Below are 18,491 nucleotides of genomic sequence, written 5' to 3'. Positions count from 1 at the left end.
ATTGGCGAAATGCGTTTTCTGCATTTATTTAATTAAGTCCCATCAGGTAGCCTGATTTCAGATGTGTCCATGTAAACAGGATTATTAGGGAAATCGTTCTTCTTGCAAAGCATGTAAATGTTTTAAACGAACTATTATAACTATTTTAACTATTGTAATTATTATAACTATCTATAGCACGCTAGTAGATACCCATAGACTCACATCTTGACTGGCTGCATCACCGCTTCGTATGGCAACTGCTTGGCATCCGACCGCAAGGCGCTACAGAGGGTAGTGCGAATGGCCTAGTACATCACTGGGGTCGAGCTCCCTGCATCATGGACCTCTATACCAGGCGGTGTCAGAGGAAGGCCCTAAACATTGTCATAGACTCCCGCCACCCAAGTCATAGACCGTTCTCTCTGCTATCGCACGACAAGCGGTACGGATGCACCAAGTCTGGAACCAACCGGACCCTGAACAGCTTCTACCTCCAAGCCATAAGACTGCTAAATAGTTAGTTAAATAGTTAACCAATAGCTACCTGGACTATCTGCATTGACCCTATTTGCACTAACTATTTTGACTCATCACATACACTGCTGTTACTGTTTATTATCTATCCTGTTGCCTAGTCATTTATCCCTACCTATATGTACATATCTACCTCAATTGCCTCGAACCCCCACATCGACTCGGTACTGGTAGCCCATGTATATAGCCAAGTTATCGTTACTCATTGTGTATGTATTCCTTCTGTTATTATTTTTCTATTATTTTTTAATTTTTTTTATCTGCATTGTTGGGAAAGGCCCGTAAGTAAGCATTTCATTGTTAGTCTACACCTTTTATTTATGGAGCATTTTATTTGACTTCCAGTCATTTTGCTGACGCTAGTTAGCATTGGCTTGCGAAACGACCTCTAACTTCCTTCATACTGGACACAGAGACATAAAAATGTCCACTAGTTCATCTGACTCTGGGGAAGTAGATAAAGGACCTCATTGCCAAAATCCCAAAGTATCCCTTTAATCTGACTATCCACAATAATCGTATTATTGTGTGCATGTAACTGTACTCATTGAATCACACACTGACCACGTTTACATGGGCACAGTATTCCGGATAATAGCTCATATCCCTGTTAAGGTCTTAAGCTGTTTACATAATTTGCAGAGGGATGGCATAACGTTTTTTGACGTGGTGAAAATAAATACAATTACGCCTTTTTCTGCTTATAATTTCCGACATTTGGTAGGCCATTTGTTAGTCAACTTTTCTATAATTAATTACATCCCACTGGGCACATCATTTAAACGTCCAGTTTTGATTTACATTTGGTTGAGATGTCAACTAACGTAAATTCAACATGAAATCAAAAAAAAAAAAAACAGAATTTCATTGGATTTATTGTAGGTTAAAAGTTGGGTGAAAAAAAGCCTTACGTGAATGACTTTTTGCAAATCCAATCAGTTTTCCATGTTGAGTCAACGTCATCAGATACAGTGGGGAGAACAAGTATTTGATACACTGCTGATTTTGCAGGTTTTCCTACTTACAAAGCATGTAGAGGTCTGTAATTTTTATCATAGGTACACTTCAACTGTGAGAGACGGAATCTAAAACAAAAATCCAGAAAATCACATTGTATGATTTTTAAGTAATTAATTTGCATTTTATTGCATGACATAAGTATTTGATACATCAGAAAAGCAGAACTTTAATATTTGGTACAGAAACCTTTGTTTGCAATTACAGAGATCATATGTTTCCTGTAGGTCTTGACCAGGTTTGCACACACTGCAGCAGGGATTATGGCCCACTCCTCCATACAGACCTTCTCCAGATTCTTCAGGTTTAGATTTTAATCCATGACAGCAAAGTGTGTTACTAATGGTTTTCTTTGAGACTGTGGTCCCAGCTCTCTTCAGGTCATTGACCAGGTCCTGCCGTGTAGTTCTGGGCTGATCCCTCACCTTCCTCATGATCATTGATGCCCCACGAGGTGAGATCTTGCATGGAGCCCCATACCGAGGGTGATTGACCGTCATCTTGAACTTCTTCAATTTTCTAATAATTGCGCCAACAGTTGTTGCCTTCTCACCAAGCTGCTTGCCTATTGTCCTGTAGCACATCCCAGCCTTGTGCAGGTCTACAATTTTATCTCTGATGTCCTTACACAGCTCTCTGGTCTTGGCCATTGTGGAGAGGTTGGAGTCTGTTTGATTGTGTGTGTGGACAGGTGTCTTTTATACAGGTAACAAGTTCAAACAGGTGCAGTTAATACAGGTAATGAGTGGAGACCAGGAGGGCTTCTTAAAGAAAAACTAACAGGTCTGTGAGAGCCGGAATTCTTACTGGTTGGTAGGTGATCAAATACTTATGTCATGCAATAAAATGCAAATGAATTACTTAAAAATCATACAATGTGATATTCTGGATTTTTGTTTTAGATTCCGTCTCTCACAGTTGAAGTGTACCTATGATAAAAATGACAGACCTCTACATGCTTTGTAAGTAGGAAAACCTGCAAAATCGGCAGTGTATCAAATACTTGTTCTCCCCACTGTATATATTTTTGTTGTTGAAATGACATGGAAACAATGATGATGCGACCAGTTTTTGCCCAGTGGGATGCAGCTTCTCTTCTGTCATTACTTGATGCTCTAAAATACTAAATAAAGCCTTCTCACCAGAATGTCATAAACTGATGGAATGAATGAATCATCAACAATCTAGTTGACATCTGTACATTTTGGTCTTTCATTTCTGCTTCTCTACGTTTAGGGACTGGGGAGATTTTCAGTGCCAATTTTCCAAATGACATCGGTTATTGACCGGTTGTAAGGAAATTAAAAGCTGTGAAAACCATCCAACATTTTTCAGATAGTATTTCAGTTCATTTTGGATGCATATTTTATGTGGTCAAAAGTGAAATACTATCAGCTTTTATGTCGCTGGAAAAAATTGCATGTTTAGGCTACACAACACTAAGTGCACATTCACATTTTCTCAAGACGAAAGAAAGAAATCCTATTTCTCCACTCCTGTTCCTGAGACAATATTAACATTTGGTCTATCATTTTACTGCAAGAAACACTTAATTTTTCATGAGTAAACACTCGGAGCGCCGTAATTCCATAACTACTAGAATGGCCATCATGGTCATTCTGACGTTGATTTTTCAATTGTGTAAATATTCCATAATAAATAATACATTGCTAAATTAATGCATTTATTATGTTAAAATAGGTCATAATAAACTTCAGGACACCAAATGTAAATTGTAATCGGTCATCAAATGTATTCATTGATCCAGAAGCATTTAGACTGTAAATTCAAAGATAAGACTATGGTGTATTTTCTGACTGTAAGACAACAGTTGCCTGCCCAGCTAATGGCCCATCCAAACTACACCTAAACTATATTGAAACTCATTTCACACATACTGTATAATAATAGATGTGGCCTAAATACCAATTGACAATAGTCTGATGGGTGAGAATATTATCAATTGTCAAATTGAGAATGAAGAGACTGATGACCAGCGCAGCATGCATTAACAAAGAAGGAAACAGAGCTTACCAAATAGCACTTTTTCAAATCCTCCTCCGGAGGTCCATGCAGGCCAGAAGTTTTGATTGCTATACCATATGGAAAGGGTCAATTCTGAGGTTTCTAATTAACCTAGTCATGCCAAAATTATCTCAAAATTGCGCAGATGGGCTCAATTTCAATATACAACTTTTTCCTAGAATAACCATTTCCATAACACTTCCTCATGTGAGTACTGGCGAAAATCAGTTATAGCCATTTGGGGAAAATATCCCTTCTATTTGATTCTGTTATATTCCCTTATATTCTTACTGTAAAAAATATACAGTATGTGTTGATGCGGTAGGGCAGGGTAATATAAGCGTGTGATGTCTGCTAAAATAACAAGTTGATTTCGTGGCACAGCCATATAGCCACGGTTACTAAGCACAGATGGGCCTAAAATAAAATTCAAATCATGCTATTCTGTTCTTTTGAAATAAATTGTCTTAGTATCATGTTTTTTATGACCTTCCTAAACAAAATATTAATGGATTTATTTTTGATTGTGTACATTAAATAGATATATTAGACTGGTGGCTATTGGTACTTCTCGAAGCCTGGCTATTCTGCTGTTAAATATGCATACGGTCATTTTGATCGTCATGGTGCAATCGGAAATGTAATCTACGTAATCCCCAAAAGTAATTATTTATCATGAGCGGACCATAAACAATAATTAGTAATGCTGCATATTTTCTAAAGGTCTCTCTTGATCAAAATGACAGTCCCCATCGCTGTGAACGTCTCACATAGCTCTAGCTTGGCTTCCTGAACTCGTTAGGAACCCCCCTTTCATCTCATATTAATATTGTCAGTCTATCACAAACAGACAGTGTGATGTAGGGTTCAGCCTGGAGTTGATGGACAGTCGAAAGAGCGAATGAAATGGTAGGAGGGACATCCCAGCTTCAAGTGGTTTCAGATGTCACATCCTACGTCACACAGGCTCAGAAAATATACTATTGTGTCCGTGGGAACCAGGGCTATTGCTCAATGCAAGCCATTTCGATTTTTCAAGTCAATTTAAGTCAGAACTGTAACTAGGCCACTCAGGAACATTCAGTGTCATTTTGGTAAGCAATTACAATATATATTTGCCCTTGTGTTTTTCTGAAAGGTGAATTTGTCTCCCAGTGTCTGTTGGAAATCAGACTGAATCAGGTTTTCCTCTAGGAAAATCCTAATTAAAAAAAACTCCCTAGTCCTTGCCAATGACAAGCATACCAATAACATGATGCAGCCACCACCATGGTTGAAAATATGAAGAGTGGTACTCAGTGATGTGTTGTGTTGGATTTGCCCCAAACATAATGCTTTGTATTCAGGACATAATGTTTCTTTCTTTGCCACATTCTTTGCAGTTTTACTTTAGTGCCTTATTGCAAACAGGATGCATATTCTGCACAGGCTTCCTTCTTTTCACTCTGTCATTTAGGTTAGTATTGTGGAGTAACTACAATGTTGTTGACCCATCCTCAATTTTCTTCTTTCAGAGCCATTAAACTCTGTAACTGTTTTATAGTCACCATTGGCCTCATGGTGAAACCCCTGAGCGGTTTCCTTCCTCTCCGGCAACTGAGTTAGGAAGGACGCCTGTATCTTTGTAGTGACTGGGTGTATTGATACACCATCCAAAGTGTAATTAATAACTTCACCATGCTCAAAGGGATATTCAATGTCAGCTTTTTTCAATGCCATCTTCCAATAGGTGCCCTTGCAACTTATTATGTGACTTGTTAAGCATTCTTTTTACCCCTGAACTTATTTAGGCTTGCCATAAAAAAGGGGATGAATACTTATTGACTCAAGACATTTCAGCTTTTCATTTTTTATTAATTTGTAAAAGTTTCTAAAAACATAATTTCACTTTGACATATGGGGTATTGTGTGTATGCCTGTCAAACAAAATCTAAATGTAATCAATTTTAACTTCAGGCTGTAACACAACAAAATGTGAAAAAATTCAAGCAGTGTTAATACTTTCTGAAGGCACTGTATATGCGCCAACTCAAAAACAGAATGCTTGAGGATCCTGAATAATAACGGGATATTGGTGTGCATGTAAACGTGGTCACTGTAGCTAAACACCAGGGGAGATGGAGAGAAGACAGGGATGGCTGCTATTTTAGGAGCACACGTTCACCCCTCTGTGTGTGTGTGTTGCAGTATTCCCCAGAAGGAGCGTCATTGGAGCAGAGACAGATCTTCCAGACAGAACTGCTTGAGTTCTTCATGGAAATCATCCACATGACCAGCCAGGAGGATGGACATAACACACACCTCAACACACAGGGTAGAGCACACACACACACCTCACACATGCACTCACTTATGCACACACACACACACACACACACACACACACATGCACAGGCACACACCTCACATATGCACATGCATTCACGCACGTACACAGACAAAATTATTTCCCATGCAAATGGGCAATAAAATATTGTATCATATCACTCAACATATCTTTCCCTCTCTGTCACCAGAGTCAAACTCCCAGAGACCTGAGGGGCAGATGGCCACACTGATGGAGAACATGGTGTTTTTCAGTCAGAAGTGTCTGGAGAAACTCTACAGTGGGATGTTTCTGGTTGAGCCAGAGTCCCTGCTCACCTTCCTAGCTGACCAGATAGTGGTGGTGAGAAACACTCTGAATGCTATGTGCTGCCTTGGGTGTCAGTAACGTTACAGAATGTTCAGATAAAAATGTAATGTGAAACACAAACATGATTGTCCTTCATTTACGGAGTAAGTCAAGTCATGTCAGCTCTATTCCTAACATTTTTGGTGGCGTTCCAGGCTGACTACATTGCAGTCGCCTGCCATATCTCGCAACGCCTGGATAAGTGTTAAACAAATTAGCTAACCACATTATTTGATGTAGCAGTCTGATGTCCGACTTCGAAGTCGGTAACGTGGCATGAAACTGCAACCACAATTGCACACATCACAACTACAATGTAACATAGGCCTTCTGTCTATCTGCAACGGTCTGAACGTTTTCACCTGCTATTAGGTGTTGGAGAAGAGCCTATCACAGAAAGAGAACACAGTCTCCTCCCTCTACACCAGCACCAACCGAGCCCTGCTCTACTTCCTGTCCCGCCCACAACACACACAGGCCGAACAGGAAGCGGTCATCAGTACGCTGCAGGTGGTCATGGCGCGCTGGGACGTAGTCATGGCAACCTACAATGCCAACGTGAACTTCATTACCTGCCTGTTGCACTGTCTACTGTTAATACGATCTGGCAGGTAGGTTACACACGTGTACGCACGCATAAGTGCACACACACACGTGCGTGCACGCGCACACTCATACACACACAAATGTACACAGTGTGTTAAAGAGTTAGTCCTATGATTGGCCTTGTGATCATGGAAGCTTTGTGCAGTGGTGATTTTATCATGTAAATCTTGGTGGGGCAAACTCCCCCAAACATTTTTTAGATGCATGCCAGCAAAGCAACTAGACAACACAACACTAAACAATACATGAATTGCACTACAACGGTGACAAACGGTGCCCACAAACTGTTAGGGCCTACATAAAGCTGTCACAACAGCAGTGCTTTCTTTTCAGCACCATTGAGTGAATCCTTACCACTGCTACACCTGGCTATCAGCGGAACCTTGTCTGGCAGCAAAACAGTTAATTTAGCCTCATTTACTGCCTTTAAAAAAAACATAGCTGATATGGCTGACTTGCTTAAACAAATGGGGTTTCTACTGACAATTGAGATGTACAAACTATGGCATAAGGGAACGATGAGTGGATAAGAGGCAATCCGTAATTTTGTTTAAGACATTAATGAGCGAGCTAAGACGGACGTAGTCAATTTAACTATTTGTTCAGCACTTTTGAAATGTACAGCGACAGAATTCAGAACATGGGCCATTCTTACAGTATTCTCCTTGTACACATGTCAGAACCGTAAGATAAATCAAGGGGGAATATAAGCAGACAATGAAAGCTCTTACAATATTCGACGATGACATTTCTCTAAAACAGGCTATAGGCTAAATGTGCACCACCAAGTCAGAACAGTAGGCTAAGTTATGAGGAGGAAAGGGTGAGGCACATGGGCTACTATCAGCTTACTACACAACATACACTTAGTATTACTTTCTTAGTTACAGTATACATATCTCCCTTTCATATTACATAATTTACGCAGTAGCATACAATATATTTTTTGACTCACCTTGTTGTGGGCAAATTTTGTCATCAAACTTTGTCATTAAAGTCTGTCATTCTCTGGATTTATGGTGCTTTCAAGACAACTGGGAACTTGGAAAATAAACAAGGTCGAATCATGACGTCAGTGAGCTTTAGGTCGGACCTCTAGAAAGAGGCCAGAGTTCCCGACTTGGAATTCCGAGTTTGATTACCGTTCAAAACGTATTTTCCCAGTCGGAGCTCATATCTTCCTGAGTTCCCAGTTTTCTTGAACTCACTGAAATCTGAGATTTCCCAGTTCTGAGTTTCCAGTTGTTTTGAACGCGGCAGAAGTCATGCTGGATTGACAGCATGGCCAATGTATTCAACCTTTTCTGGCCCATGCTGTTGCATGAGAATGTTTATCCTTTTAAGCTTGGAAAAGAGACCCTTAAACCCAGACTTGGACCACACACGCTCTCCACTGAATAGCAAGCTAGTGATTGCTTTGCAAAGCTTGCAGTTAGCCTTCCAAACCACTCATTGTTGAATTTGCGATTTCCAACATGCTGTGTATGTTTAAGTCCAATGGCCGATTAGCACCGATACGTTTTATCTATAATTTATTTTCATATGACAAGGATTGAAAAGGATTTGCCAGTAGATGGTCGACTTGATTCATGATGATGACTGCTTGTTTTGCTTGCTAGCTAAGATTTTGATCAGTCCAATAAAAGCTACAGTAGATATAACATGATTTGACATCATTTTATCTGTGTTCATTGACCTTCAGCCTGCTTGGATTGGCACTTCTAATGTAAATCTATGTCAGCACTCACGGTGCTTGAATTTTCAAACTCTCCCTGTAGATTTTGCGGGGACGTAGTGTCCCCATGAGTGACAGAACACTGAGCCAATCACAGCACAACTAGAGAACATTACCAACGCCTACGCTCTGTTTTTTCTGCTGGCTGCCCCTCCACCACAGAAAGCTAGGCTGAAACACCTGCATTTTGGAGCTGCCTTACTCAAGAAAGCAAAAAAGAGACCATGTTTGTATGTGGCTTATTAACGCGAAGATTTTTTTTTTTTACATTGTTTGCAAACTGATGTGACATTTATTCATGCCAAATAATGTGCAAAACAGGCAACAACAAAAAAATTCTATATATTTTAGCTTTGATTGGACTGATCATGTCAACATCATACTTTCAAAATCTTAGCTAGCAAGCTAGACAAGCAGTCATCAAATTATATATATACAGTTGAAATCGGAAAATTACACTTAGGTTGGAGTCATTAAAACTCATTTTTTCAACCACTCCACAAATGTCTTTTTATCAAACTATAGTTTTGGCAAGTCATTTTTCCAACAATTCTTTACAGACAGATTATTTAACTTATAATTCACTGTATCACAATTCCAGTTGGTCAGAAGTTTACATACACTAAGTTGACTGTGCCTTTAAACAGCTTGGAAGATTCCAGAAAATGATGTCATGGCTTTAGAAGCTTCTGATAGGCTAATTGACATGCTTTTAGTCAATTGGAGGTGTACCTGTGGATGTATTTCAAGGCCTACCTTCAAACTCAGTGCAATTTCCAAATGCATGAAGGTACCACGTTCATCTGTACAAACAATAATACGCAAGTATAAACACCATGGGACCACGCAGCCGTCATACCGCTCAGGAAGGAGACGCGTTCTGTCTCCTAGAGATGAACGTACTTTGGTGCGAAAAGTGCAAATCAATGCCAGAACAACAGCAAAGGACCTTGTGAAGATGCTGGAGGAAACAGGTACAAAACATATCTATATCCACAGTAAAACGAGTCCTATATCGACAAAACCTGAAAGGCCGCTCAGCAAGGAAGAAGTCCCTGCTCCAAAACCGCCATAAAAAAGCCAGACTACGGTTTGCAACTGCACATGGAGACAAAGATCATACTTTTTGGAGAAATGTCCTCTGGTCTGATGAAACAAAAATAGAACTGTTTGGCCATAATGACCATCGTAATGTTTGGAGGAAAAAGGCGGTCGCTTGCAAGCCGAAGAGCACGATACCAACCGTGAAGCACGGGGGTGGCAGCATCATGCTGTGGGGGTGCTTTGCTGCAGGAGGGACTGGTGCACTTCACAAAATAGATGGCATGATGAGGAAGGAAAATGATGTGGATATATTGAAGCTACATCTCAAGACATCAGTCAGAAAGTTAAAGCTTGGTCGCAAATGGTTCTTCCAAATGGACAATGACCCCAAGCATACTTCCAAAGTTGTGGCAAAATGGCTTAAGGACAACAAAGTCAAGGTATTGGAGTGGCCATCACAAAGCCCTGACCTCAATCCTATAGAAAATGTGTGGGCAGAACTGAAAAAGCGTGTGCTAGCAAGGAGGCCTACAAACCTGACTCAGTTACACCAGCTCTGTCAGGAGGAATGGGCCAAATTTCACTCAGTGTCACGCTCTGGCTCCGGGACTGTGTAGTTTGAGCCAGGGTGTATTCATTTGGTTGTGTTGGGTATAGGGTGTGTTCATTTGGTTGTGTTTGGTTTTGGTTGTAGTGTCTTGTCTCGTCATGTGACTCCCAATCGGAGGTAACGAGTGTCAGCTGTCGGCTCGTTATCTCTGATTGGGAGCCATATTTAAACTGTCAGTGTTCACCTTAGGGTTGTGGGTTTTTGTTCCATGTTTCAGTCTGTGTACTGAGGACTTCACTATCCGTCATTGTTTATTGTTTTCTCGTTCGTGCACTTTAACTTTAATAAAGTCATGTTCGCTACAAACGCTGCGCTTTGGTCCACTCCTTCCGTAGACGGCCGTGACACTCAGCTTATTGTTGGAAGCTTGTGGAAGGATACCCGAAACGTTTGACCCAATTTAAACAATTTAAAGGCAATGCTACCAAATACTAATTGAGTGTATGTAAACTTCTGACCCACTAGGAATGTGATGAAAGAAATAAAAGCTGAAATAAATAGTTCTCTCTACTATTATTCTGACATTTCACATTCTTAAAATAAAGTGGTGATCCTAACTGACCTAAGACAGGGAATGTTTACTAGGATTAAATGTCAGGAATTGTGAAAAACTGAGTTTGGCTAAGGTGTATGTAAACTTCTGACTTCAACTGCATTTATATACAGTACCAGTCAAAAGTTTGAACACACCTACTCATTCAAGGGTTTATCTTTATTTTTACTATTTTCTACATTGTAGAATAATAGTGAAGACATCAAAACTATGAAATAACATATATGGAATCATGTAGTAACCAAAAAGGTGTTAAACAAATCAGAATATATTTTATATTTGAGATTCTTCAAAGTAGCCCCCTTTGCCTTGATGACAGCTTTGCATGCTCTTGGCATTCTCTCAACCAGCTTCACCTGGAATGCTTTTCCAACAGTCTTGAAGGACTTCCCACATACGCTTAGCACTTGTTGGCTGCTTTTCATTCACTCTGCGGTCCAACTCCTCCCAAACCATCTCAAGTTGGTTGAGGTCGGGTGATTGTGGAGGCCAGGTCATCTGATGCAGCATTCCATCACTCTCCTTCTTGGTAAAATAGCCATTACACAGCCTGGAGGTGTGTTGTGTCATTGTCCTGTTGAAAAACAAATGATAGTCCCACTAAGCGCAAACCAGATGGGATGGCGTATCGCTGCAGATTGCTGTGGTAGCCATGCTTGTTAAGTGTGCCTTGGATTCTAAATAAATCACTGACATTGTCATCAGCAAAGCACCCCCACACCATCACACCTCCTCCTCCATGCTTCACAATGGGAACCACACATGCAGAGATCATCTGTTCACCTACTCTGTGTCTCACAAAGACACGGCGGTTGGAACCAAAAATCTCAAATGTGGACTCATCAGACCAAAGGACAGATTTCCACCAGTCTAATGTCCATTGCTCGTGTTTCTTGGCCCAAGCAAGTCTCTTCTTCTTCTTATTGGTGTCTTTTAGTAGTGGTTTCTTTGCAGCAGTTCGACCCTGAAGGCCTGATTCACACAGTCTCCTCTGAACAGTTGATGTTGAGATGTGTCTGTTACTTGAACTGGTAACTCTAATGAACTTATCCTCTGCAGCAGAGATAACTCTGAGTCTTCCTTTCCTGTGGCGGTCCTCATGAGAGCCAGTTTCATCATAGCGCTTGATGGTTTTTGCGACTGCACTTGAAGAAACGTTCAAAGTTCTTTAAATGTTCCATATTGACCTTCATGTTTTAAAGTAATGATGGACTGTCGTTTCTCTTTGCTTATTTGAGCTGTTCTTGCCATAATATGGACTTGGTATTTTACCAAATTGGGCTATCTTCTGTATACCACCTCTACCTTGTCATATCACAACTGATTGGCTCAAAGGCATTAAAACGGAAAGAACTTCCACAAAATAACCTTTAACAAGGCACACCTGTTAATTGAAATACATTCCAGGTGACTACCTCATGAAGCTGGTTGAGAGAATGCCAAGTGTGTGCAAAGCTGTCATCAAGGGAAAGGGTGGCTACTTTGAAGAGTCTCAAATATAAAATATATTTTGATTTTTTAACAGTTTTTTGGTTACTACATGATTCCATATGTGTTATTTCATAGTTTTTAAGTCTTCACTATTATTCTACAATGTAAAGAAAAACCCTTAAATGAGTAGGTGTGTCCAAACTTTTGACTGGTACTATATATGTATATTTCTTGCTCAACAGTTGGGGCTCAAAACAGGTTGGGCTCGGCCCAACCTGCCCTGAATGACGGGTCGCCACTGGCTTTGTATTAATTGTAGGTATTGTTTGTGTGCCCTACAGCTACCCAGAAGGCTTTGGGTGTGAAAGGCACAAGAAACACCATCGGAGAATCCTGTCTCATCTGTTCTCTCTCAAGACCAGCCGCACTACCACACTCAGCCAAGTACCCGACTCAGACACAGGTAGGACTGTCTGTGCATGTGTGACAGTAGTGACAGCTGAGCTGATGTCCCTGGTCGAGGCCTACACCCATCACACATAAGATTGAGCTGAATTTGTGTGTGTCTGTTACAGAGCTGATGTCCCTAGTAGAGTGTGTGTGGTCTAAGATCCTGACTGAGAGACGCACCATTCTAGAAGACACCTATAAGATTGAGTTGTCAGCCAATCAGACGCAGAGGATGGGACCTGTTAGCATGAGTGACATCAGCCCGCTGTGGGAAGAGACAGCACTCAAGGTGTGGCAGTTATACACAGGTGAGACCACACACAGGCATGGACGTAGACACACATCACTCGGGTATTCACACAGGTGAGACCACACACATCAATGGACGTATATACACATCCCTCAGGCATACACACAGGTGTGATGCAGGCCTGCACAGAATATCAGATCTTTATGCCTGCAAAAGTGAACCACATCAATATGATCTACTGATCTTGTAATATGCTCAGTCCTGCACTTGTATTTGTGTAAATGTCTGACTGAAGGACTGACTTACTGACTAATTGATTGATTGATTGATGGTTTTTGTTCCGTCAGACAATGTGAAGAGGAAGCTGACTAGCACCATCCAGAGGAAACATGGTGTAATCAGCTCTGCTATTCGCTCTGTCCACAAACGACTGGGGAGAGAGACTGGCACTGTGGAGGTAACACACACACGCACGTACTCACACACACACTCATCATGAATCATCATCATCACAGGAGGAGGTGCTTGAGATGGAGCCTGTGTTTCACCTATCAAAACGTGTATGATAGTATGGGAGGTATGAAGGAAGGCCAAGCTACACTGGACACGTAGCATAAGCATAGTGTCCGTGTGTGTTTGTTGGTATTACTATACTTGTGAGGACCTTGAGTGTGTGTATCCTTAGGGGAATGTCGGTTTATTAGCTACATGATGTCTTTGTCACACACATGACACTAAACCCCCTCACACACGCAGACACACACACAGACACACCCACACAGTCTTGTATAACTAACCTTGTGGGGAAGCACAATTCAGTCCCATTCAAAATCCTATTTTCCCTAACTCCTTACCCTAAACCTAACCTTAACCCTAACCCTAAATTTAACCCCAAACCTAACCTTAACACTAACCCTAAACCTTAGCTCCTAACCCTAAAACAAACCCTAGCTCCTAACCCTAAACCTAATTCTAACACTAATTTGAACCTTAACCCCCTAGAGCCCCGTGTAGCTCAGTTGTTAGAGCATGGCGCTTGCAACGCCAAGGTTGTGGGTTCGTTTCCCACGGGGGGCCAGGGGGCCCAGTATGAAAATTTATACACTCACTAACTGTAAGTCGCTCTGGATAAGAGCGTCTGCTAAATGACTGAAATGTAAAATGTAAATAGCATTTGACCTTGTGGGGACTAACAAAATGTCACCAGTTGGTTAAAAAAAAATCAGTTGTAATTTCTTCTGATCCCCACAAGTATAGTCAAACCCGTCAACATGCACGCCAAGCACCATACACACACACACACCAATGTCACTGTGCTGTGTGCGTTGGTCCGTCCAGCCCTGTGGGTGTGTTTAGATTATTTCTGTAAATGGATCTGGATTGTCCCATCTGACCGCCCCTCAGTGGGCCCAGTAATTGATATCTGTTAGTTTTATCTGTAGTAATACACAGACACACACACACACGCTCAGGCTGCTGTTGAAGGTTAAAGACGCGCTTATTGTTGTTTTCCCCCCCGAAACACGCTGCCCACATCATTATTTCCCCCTGCAGATGAAGACGTCGCGCCATCTGGATCAGGACGTGGGGACGTATTACTCATGCGCACAGGCATGAAATTACAGCGTCTGTCTGTCTTTCAGTCTCGCCCCCACAAACGGTGTTTGTTTGTGTGTGTGTGTGTCTGTGCGTGTCTTTCTCTTTCTGTGTGTGTGTGTATCTCGAACCACAGGCATTGGTAATTTTTGCAGTACCAATCTGATGAAAACATGTTTCATTTTGTGTTCTTCTGCTGACAGCCCATCAACTGCTTGATGAATGGTCTCTACCTTCTGAAAGGCAGAGCAGTCAGGAAATAGGACTTAACAGAATATTTTCTTCATCAGATTGGTCCCGCAACAAGCAGTGTTTGTCAGACCATGAGACATCCAGAAAATCGGTCTTCTCATGTAAACGTCTGTAGCGCCTGAACGGTTTGACCTAAAAAACTATAATGACCACTTTATGGAAAGGAGAGACTCTCACGAACACGATGAGTCAGGAGACTCGGCTGAAGTTGGTACCGTCGATGTGCCAACTTCTGTTTGGTAGCGTCCCAACCGTTTGGGCTACAAACTAATGGGACCCCAATGTGGAAAGGGGAGATTCTCACGAACACGATGGTGTTCTCTGTTTTGGTCTACAACCCCCACAAGTGTCACGGGATTTGTCTGAAGATAACCTGTACCTGTATAAAAAAACGAATGGAAGTATGAAGGTAGTTTTGTGCCTACGCAAAAAATATACACAGTGCCTTCGGAAAGTATTCAGACCCCTTGACTTTTTCCACATTTTGTTACATTACAGCCTTATTCTAAAAAATCCTCAATCTACACACAATACCCCATAATGACAAAGCAAAAACAGGTTTTTTGACATTTTTGCTAATTTATTAAAAATAAAAAAACGGAAATATCACATTTACATAACTATTCAGACCCTTTACTCAGTACTTTGTTGAAGCACCTTTGGCAGCATTTACAGCCTCGAGTCTTCTTGGGTATGACGCTACAAGCTTGGCACACCTGTATTTGGGGAGTTTATCCCATTCTTCTCTGCAGATGCTCTCAAGCTCAGTCAGGTTGGATGGGGAGCGTTGCTGCACAGCTATTTTCAGGTCTCTCCAGAGATGTTCGATCGGGTTCAAGTCCGGGCTCTGGCTGGGCCACTCAAGGACATTCAGAGACTTGTCCCAAAGCCACTGTGTTGTCTTGGCTGTGTGCTTAGGGTCGTTGCCCAGTCTGTCCTGAGCGCTCTTCAAGGATCTCTCTGTACTTTGCTCCGTTCATCTTTGCCTCAAGCCTGACTATTCACCCAGTCCCTGCCGCTGAAAAACATCCCCACAGCATGATGCTGCCACCACCATGCTTCACAGTAGGGATGGTGCCAGGTTTCTTCCAGACGTGATGCTTGGCATTCAGGCCAAAGAGTTCAATCTTGGTTTCATCAGACCAGAGAATCTTGTTTCTCATGGTCTGAGAGTCTTTAGGTGCCTTTTACTGAGGAGTGGCTTCCGTCTGTCCACTCTACCATAAAGGCCTGATTGGTGGAGTGCTGCAGAGATGGTTGTCCTTCTGGAAGGTTCTCCAATCTCCACAGAGGACCTCTAGAGCTCTGTCAGAGTGACCATCGGGTTCTTGGTCACCTCCCTGACCAAGGCCCTTCTCCCCCGATTGCTCAGTTTGGCCAGACGGCCAGCTCTAGGAAGGGTCTTGGTGGTTCCAAACTTCTATATAAGCTCCCCCAGATCTGTGCCTCGACACAATCCTGTCTCGGAGCTCTACGAACAATTCCTTCGACCTCTTGATTTTTGCTCTGACATGCACTGTCAACTGTGGGACCTTATATAGACAGGTGTGTGCCTTTCCAAATCATGTCCAATCAATTGAATGTACCACAGGTGGACTCCAATCAAGTTGTAGAAACATCTCAAGGATGATCAATGGAAACAGGATGCACCTGAGCTCAATTCCGAGTCTCATAGCAAAGGGTCTGAATACTTATGTAAATAAGGTATTTCAGTTTTTTCTTTTTTTATGTCTAAAAACCTATTTTCGCTCTGTCATTATGGGATATTGTCTGTAGATTGCTGAGGAATTTATTTTATTTAATCCATTTTAGAATAAGGCTCTTATGTAACAAAATGTGGAAAAAGTAAAGGGGTCTGAATACTTTTTGAAAGCACTTTATATATTTCCTTAGTTTAAAAAAAATATTTCATAGTTTTCGGACAGACACTTCAAAACCTTGTTTCTTATGATTTATTTTTTGACTTTCCTTTTTGCCATTTTTGAACGTGTTATTCAATGCGTTTCTATGGGCTTTAGTAGTAACGGCCAAAGTCAATATTTTATCCAAATGTATTTTTTTTCTTCTTTTTTTTTCTAAAGTGATCCTAAAATTCCACATCAAATAGCTAAATGATCCATAGTATGACCATCTTAAAACAATCCATATGTCATTTTAGCACCCCCCCCAATGCTAATGCTAATCATTGGTGCCTGAGACAAGGTGCCCATGGTAAATGGTTGCAGATAGCAGCAGCATACTGCATGGAGAGACTGACAGACAGACTGGGAGCAGTCAAATGCTTTCAGGGATTAATTTCAGCAGCGTTCTATAATTCTATCTGTGTCTTCACATTATAAAGATAATTAACAGGACTAATGATCATGTTAAGTTCATTACCAGTCACCGCCAGCACACAGTGAAGTTGACATTAGGTTGCCCCCCACACACACACACACACCATCATCAGAGTTGGTGCGTTGTTGGGAAGTCATTAAAATGGAAATGAGAGTGTGTGATGTTGTGATGTTAATTGCATAGAGGAAGAGATGAGTTATGTTATTTAATGCAGCGTTTAAAGAGCCAATGAGGTTGCTATCTGCTAATAAGGGTAATTAATGCTATATATTACTTATGTTTGTCCAAGTTAAGAAATGAAATTATAGATGGTGGTGACGGCAGCAACGCTGTGTTTATCTGTCAAAACGCGGCTTTATTTTATAAACTTTATTAGGCCCGTTTCTTCTCTCTCTTTAATATTTCTTCAATTTCGCTTCCAATTCTTCCTTCATTTGTTTCTGTCTTCTATACTGTATTGTCACATTTGTGCCTGCTTTTGAAATGCCATATAAAGTCACTGGGGTGTTTTAATATGGTCATACCATGGATCATTCAGCTATTTGATTTTGAATTTTTTTTAGGTATAAAAAAGATATACAAAAATATATATTTGATAAAATATTGAATTCGGCCTTTACTACTATAGCCCATAGAAACACATTGAATAACACATTCATAAATGGCATAAAAGACAGTCAAAAAATAAATCATAAGGAATAAGGTATTGAAGTGTCTGTCCTATATCTAGGAGATATAAGAAAGCTCAGGAAATATTTTAATTTTTTTGGACACATATTTACCCCCTTATTTTTGTTGGCACAAAACTACCTCCATACTTCCGCTCGTTTGTATCGGTTTCCTTCAGACGAGTCCTATGACACTTGTGGGGGTCACAGAGCAAACCAGAGAACACCATCGTGTTCGAGAAAGTCTCCCTTTTCCACATAGTGGTCATAATAGTTTGTAGACCAACCCGTTCGAACGCTACAGACGTTTTCGTGAAAATACCGATTTTCAGGATGTCTCATGGTCAGACAAACACCGCTGTAGCTCGGCCACCTTCCACCGCAGATGCGGAAGGCCAACATAGGTGGATGCAGTGGATTGAGACGCAGCCCATGCACAAAACTGATATCTCTAGCTTAAACTGACAGATTTTGATGGGGATTTTGTTATTATGTTACAAAATATTTATTAAACTATGCATTTATTCCCCCTGGTGGAGGCAGTAGAGCAGATAAATATGATTTATAATATCACAAAGAAAGTTGCCATGCACGACCATGACTGAAGCTCTAGTCTACAGCATGTTCATTTAGTCTGTAGTGTTCTGTCTGTAACCGACTGAAATCTGCTTTCTCGGTCACACGTTATGGCAGGAGACGTGTTGTTTCACTACCCCTCTCAGTGAGG

The 18,491-nt window shown here is 41.1% G+C and overlaps 1 protein-coding gene across 1 annotated transcript in view; it reads left to right on the top strand.

The window, feature by feature from the left end:
• wdfy4 (WDFY family member 4) overlaps positions 1-18,491 on the top strand; it is a 152,012-nt gene that overhangs the window by 70,749 nt on the left and 62,772 nt on the right. Inside the window, exons 37-42 of the mRNA XM_041878942.1 lie at positions 5,746-5,872; positions 6,075-6,226; positions 6,605-6,843; positions 12,553-12,674; positions 12,787-12,969; positions 13,259-13,368. Coding sequence (XP_041734876.1) covers positions 5,746-5,872; positions 6,075-6,226; positions 6,605-6,843; positions 12,553-12,674; positions 12,787-12,969; positions 13,259-13,368 — 933 coding nt within the window. The remainder of the gene's footprint in view (positions 1-5,745; positions 5,873-6,074; positions 6,227-6,604; positions 6,844-12,552; positions 12,675-12,786; positions 12,970-13,258; positions 13,369-18,491) is intronic.

Source organism: Coregonus clupeaformis, chromosome 1, assembly GCF_020615455.1.
Source record: "Coregonus clupeaformis isolate EN_2021a chromosome 1, ASM2061545v1, whole genome shotgun sequence".
Lineage (NCBI taxonomy): Eukaryota > Metazoa > Chordata > Actinopteri > Salmoniformes > Salmonidae > Coregonus > Coregonus clupeaformis.
This window is presented reverse-complemented; position numbering and strand designations above follow the sequence as displayed.